The following is a 5,897-nucleotide window of genomic DNA, read 5'->3' on the forward strand; positions in this document are numbered from 1 at the left end:
CTCAAGGCTAAGGGTCATTTTATTTTCTCTTTTAGGGCAACAACTTAACGATTTATCAAAGTTCCAGATATAAGAAAGCACCTTCATGTAGTACCCAAAAAGTAAGTATCCAGAAAGAATAATAATGAAATAATCATTTCTAATCAATTGTAAAAAAAAAATATATATATATATATGCTTGACTCTTTTTAAAACACACCCAATTCATAATTCTAAAAACAAAAAAGCTTTTATGATTTCCACACCATCAATATACACTGTACTTCATACTAGCTTGAAAATACGTATGTATATTTAATTGCTGGGATAAAATTTAGAAATTCACTTCAAAATTAAGGATTATTTCCCTCATGCATAGCTCTATCCTTGGACAAATTTGGTTCCAGTTTTTGGCACTCTAGTTTTCCTTTTAGCTCTTGAAAGTTTATCATTTCTAATTTCCAAAATTTTGGCTTGGGTGTCACTGGGGGACATTATTTGTCGAAATGCGCATTTGGTGCATCAAAATTGGTATACCGTATAAGTTTTACTGAAAACATCCCGATTGTGAACAGATTATTCGATCATTCCCAGGACGCACTGTTTTGAAGATGTGATTTACCATAAATTTTTCGTGATTACTACGAGTACGTGGTAACTGGTTACAGTTTGAATACACAAGAAAAAATGCACTGTACTTCTTTATTTTCTTAAAGCGATCAACGAACAAACCACGAAAAAAAATCAAATAATTTTGTGTCAAACTTTAAATGGCGTATAATGACTAGACAGACATGTTAAAATGAGAATAACATTGCAAAAAATAGGAAATGATATCTTGCATGTATATGTCTTTGGCTATGCCAGTATGAAATCTTGTATCACAGATGAGTGAATCCTTTTGAGCGTCATATAGACACATATCCTTTAAAATATGTTCCCTATGAAAAAATTTGGGATATTGGGAAAGATTGAATGGTGTTCGAGTCCAGTGAAGTGATCGCAGCTTCGAAGAATGGCAATGTCTGCGCATCCGTAAAACTGCTCCTGCATGCCGCGACCCATTCCACATCCACCTCCGTCACAGCCCCAACTGTTACCTGCAAACGATTGATCAGTCATATATTCAGTATCTATATGACATTCATGTAATGCAAATGAATTTTTAAAAAAAAACTTAAGATAAATCGAAAGATCAATACTTTTGTTTGCTTACATAATATTAACAAGAAAATTACAACAATATTCGACAAATTCAAGCAGATGAAAACTAAAATTTCTTTCGAAATTACAATTTTCAAAAGAGATTTAGTGGTTCGCGGCGAATGTGATCTGAAAAAGGGGAATAGTGGAAAATAATTAAGCTATATCTGAAACATATATTGTTTGACAATGTACTGACGGTCAGTTTGGAGACATCGAGTCATCCTGCACTTTTTGAAATGGATAATAACAGTGTGTTAAGAATTCTTAACTTATATATAGTTGAATGGAATTTTTTTAATTGCAATAATGTGGTATTGAGTGGCGACATTTCCCCGCCCCTCCGATTTAACGTACAGTAACACAGATGTTTTACTACATGATCTAAATATAAGAAGTTGTTATATTATGAGATGGATTTTTACATTTCATGATACATCTGTATAAATGAATATTACTGGGTTCGTAAGGAGTAAATGGTAAAGCGTGAGGTATGTACCGGGAAAATAATAATTTGAATATAGACATAATTTAGGTCAATCGTGGATTTCATATTGAAAATTGATATAATACACAATAGTTCATTTGATTTCCCAAATTCATCCCTAGATTAATTACGAAGTTTTCATATTGAAAAATTATAAAATACACAATAGTTAATTTAAGTTCCCAAATCCACCCCTAGATTAACTACCTGACCTTGATTTACCCTTCAAACTGAAACCTTATTCGTGGTGGAGTGGACAGTGATTGTACTTTACCAAGACCATCTCCAGGTCATTTCCCACATGTTTTACTCTATTTTTGTCATTTTATTGTTATATTACAATTTTATTTTTATTTTTTACAAAGTTCAGAATATACTTGAATTTACTTATTAGAAGTTTTTCGTTCAACGTTTTCCCCAATAAATTTGAAGTAAAAAAAACTTTTTACCGCTTAGGGTAAATGACATGTACGTTTGCTATCTTCATGAACAATGTATTCTCTGTAGGTTTGGAAATTCATTAGCATAATGTTATGATGTAGTAATTGAGAAACGTAACCGAGACCCTCTAACCAGACACCCGACATTATTAGAATGCGCTGTCTGTATACAGCATATAAAATCATAGCAGCAAGTGGAATCAACAGAAAATAGTATGAATTCTTAAGATTTATGTGCAATGCTATCAAAATTAATATAATATATACAATCATGGCGGAATGAATTTTAATTTTCACTTTTAGGACTTTTTTTATCAAACGAATTCTTTTTTTTTTTTTTTTTAAATCTAAACTGTTTATTATTCAATGTTTGGCCTTTACCTCTCTATTCTGTTTACATCATTTTGATGTCACAGCAAGAATGAAAAGTACAGGTGTATCTATTAATAGGAACTGGTGTTTTCCTCTTTAAATGTCAGGAGGTACGCTAGCTCTATGATAGGTAAGGGGGAGTGTAGTTATTACCTGTGTTGTACTTCCATTGCAGCACACACTGAGTACACAGAACTGTAGCCGGAACTTGCAGCTGAAGATTGATCACACCGTAGACACCGTCTCGGACGTTATATCTCGTGGTGTTGTCCGAAAATCTCAGAAGGTTCCCGTCTAAACAGGACTGTGATATCGGAGTACTTGTGTCGTTATGTTCACACAGTCTGAATTCGAAATAACCCAGATGATTGGCTGTTAATTCGACCTTAATGGTCACTGTTTGTCCAGATGAATTGTAAGGATAACATTTGGAAATGATGCCCGTGGCGTATTTTCCGCCAGCCTCGTTTTCACGTGGTTTCTGTTGGTAAGGGTCCCCACATACACCACACTTCCCTCCGTTATGACCCCATTGATTCTATAGAGAAAAAACAAGATGCTTGTAGAGAAACATACAGTTGTACCCTGACTCTAGTCGATTACCGTGTTTGACGTTTGTCTGAAAACGTCACCTCTACTTTCGCCATGACATTTTAAATTCATTGAACATAAAAGAAACAAGTTAGTAGCTTGTACAGTTTACGGGTTATAACCTAGTGTGATGTTGAGGAAATACAGACGAATAGATAGACCAAAATCAATATCTAACAAAACTGTGGTATTTTAACTTATATCATGATGAATATGGAAATAATTAAGATAACAACCAGTGACTAAAACTCATAAGACTACTTGATTTTTGTTAAACATTAGAATAATTTGAGAAAACATGGATATATCCAAGAAGAATGGCTCCTCCACCACAGCACATGCATGCACCAATCAATGCCATTTTACATTATTGAAATAAAAATGCACAAATCAACTCTGGTAACAAAAAGAAAATGAAAACTACGAACTCTGATTATCACGAATTTTCAATACGAAAATAAATAGTACAAGTTAACAGATTCCGTATACCGAAAAATTAGATTCGCAGAAAAATTCCCATGTTTTTACCAAAGTCGTAATGTATATACCGTAATTTGATTATGAAACACGTCAGATCGTATACGCATTGAATTTGCAAAAGAGATCATTATAGGGGCTATAGAAGTTGCGAAATGTTGACTTTAAAAGAGTCTGTTGAAAAAACCTAAATACCATCTACTTATTTCTCAGTAGTCTCCTTCGATTTGCCCAGAACATACTTTCACGTATCGAATTAAATGCGAGATATACACATGTATGTAAGTGAGAATGGAATACAATATCTCTAGATTTTTTGGAGGCATTATACTTTCTCATTTGATTATGTGTAGAACAGTCTTATTTATACATTCTCTTTAGATTTCATTTTCATTACATCAGTTGCAAGGTTATTTGCCTCTTCATCAGAAGTGAGGATAACGAACAGCGATCAATCTCATAAAGCCTATAAGCAATACAAAAGAGTTAGTTGGGCAAAAATAAAATTATATTGTTACTGGTATATTAATTCCAGTCTTCCTGAATATCCCATTTGATATATAGACCTGTTGTTGTTGTTTTGTTTTATTTATTTTTTTGATTTCGAGGATAAAAAAGGGAAAAAAGTCAAACTGCATTGATTAAAAAACATATCCTACCCATTTTCCTCCACACCAGAGCTGCATGTCCATGTTGTTCCTGGGGGTAGGAAACCCGTATCTCCACATGGAGCTTCTGGACGGAGGCATGATCAGACGACCGTGAGCTAAGATGAGGGACGGCAGCAAACATCCTACCGCCAAAAGTACAAGTACACCAAGGGAATCCATCGTCTTAGAATCTAACAGGTCTTTGGATACAGAACTCAACACATTGCCTTTTATACTTTTTTAATTCTCTTCCGTGCCGGATCCGTTACATGGCAACTGTTTGGTAACATGATTCGGGTAACGGATGGATTTGAAAGGCACGCGGAATTTTACAAATATTAGTTCAAACTGAGCTGATAAACACAATGAATTAAACAATGTTTGTATACATTGAATCATTGTTTGGGGATTTTGTTAAAAAAAAAACCAACTATCCAAATAAGAGGACCGTAGACCGTAACAGTCACCTGAGTATTAGCTTCACACAATGAACAGGTACATGTACTGTATGATGATATCAACTGGACATCGTCAGTGTATATCAGCAAACAAGGAATCTAAATCTGCTGATGTTTTCTTCCCATTCTGTTGGAAGGGTGACTTAAATTTTGGGGTGGGTCGAATGACCATGCATCAAGATAATTACCCACTTCCTAGTTATGAGAAACCTTCGTGTAAAATATAAGCTTCTAATGAATTTCCATTACAAGCTAGGGCATGTGAAAAGTATAATCAGACATCAAAATCACTTTTTAGTAAGGAAATGTCATAACAATAGTTTGTCAGGTATGATCTTATAATGTCGCTTCATTACAAAACTACTTCCAAAATTCATTTACTAATTAAACAAGCATTCTGAGAGTATTCATGGCAATATATAGTCCCCTACCGGTTGCAAAAATTACTGTACCACAACAATATTCAAAGTTCATTATGTAGGTTACAGCAAAAGGGAAACTCGGGAAACCAGGATAGGAATGGTTGGAAATTAACTACTATTCAAATAGAGACTAGACCAGGGAGAAAAAACGGTGATGACTAGATGGTATCCCTCAAAAGCAGGTGACCCACGAGTTACTTGCCCCTGATCATAGATGGAACGATAAGTCGTACGTCGAATAATATTTCGTAAAGAAATGTGTTTACGATGAAGAAGGCAAAGAAAATTGTTGGGATTTTTTTTTACTAATTAAGATTACTAATTAAACCCTAATTAGCTGAACTATTAAAAATGTAAGAAATAAATAAAGCAATGAACGCAATATGGAGAGAAATACGATTTGATAGAAAGTGTACAGAGTATTATTTAATTAACATAATTAATCAAACCCTAATTCTCTCAGATGTTAAAAACAGTAAGAAATTTGATATAAAAAACTGTAAGGGGCGAGATCAAAAGATTGATTTCGGATAAAAATCTAAATTCAAATAGTTAGGGGGAGGAGGGGGGGGGTGTTAAAACTTCTGTAAGTTTCTCTCATCCGACATCGATTACACATTAGTCGAAAAAGGAGAAAGACAAGTGACTGTTAAAACTACATGACGATATTACATTTTAATGAACATTTGATAGTTTTAATCTACACTTTCATTTGTGAATAAACAGAAGATAGGGTATACAGAGTTATTTATACTCGTTTGTTCTTACTTGTTAATCGATTATAGTTTAAACACTCATCATATCTAGTTTAGGGGGTC

General features: G+C 33.9%; 1 protein-coding gene across 1 annotated transcript; it reads right to left on the bottom strand.

The window, feature by feature from the left end:
- Window positions 1-667: 667 nt before the first annotated feature.
- Window positions 668-4,414, bottom strand: LOC125672300 (uncharacterized). Its single transcript, XM_048908518.2, has 3 exons — window positions 4,209-4,414; window positions 2,635-3,019; window positions 668-1,079 (listed from the first exon to the last, which is right to left on the bottom strand). The coding sequence occupies exons 1-3, from the start codon at window positions 4,377-4,379 to the stop codon at window positions 907-909; spliced, it is 729 nt and encodes a 242-aa protein (XP_048764475.2). The 5' UTR covers window positions 4,380-4,414; the 3' UTR covers window positions 668-906.
- Between the last annotated feature and the right edge of the window lie 1,483 nt (window positions 4,415-5,897).

This window comes from Ostrea edulis, chromosome 4 (assembly GCF_947568905.1).
Source record: "Ostrea edulis chromosome 4, xbOstEdul1.1, whole genome shotgun sequence".
Lineage (NCBI taxonomy): Eukaryota > Metazoa > Mollusca > Bivalvia > Ostreida > Ostreidae > Ostrea > Ostrea edulis.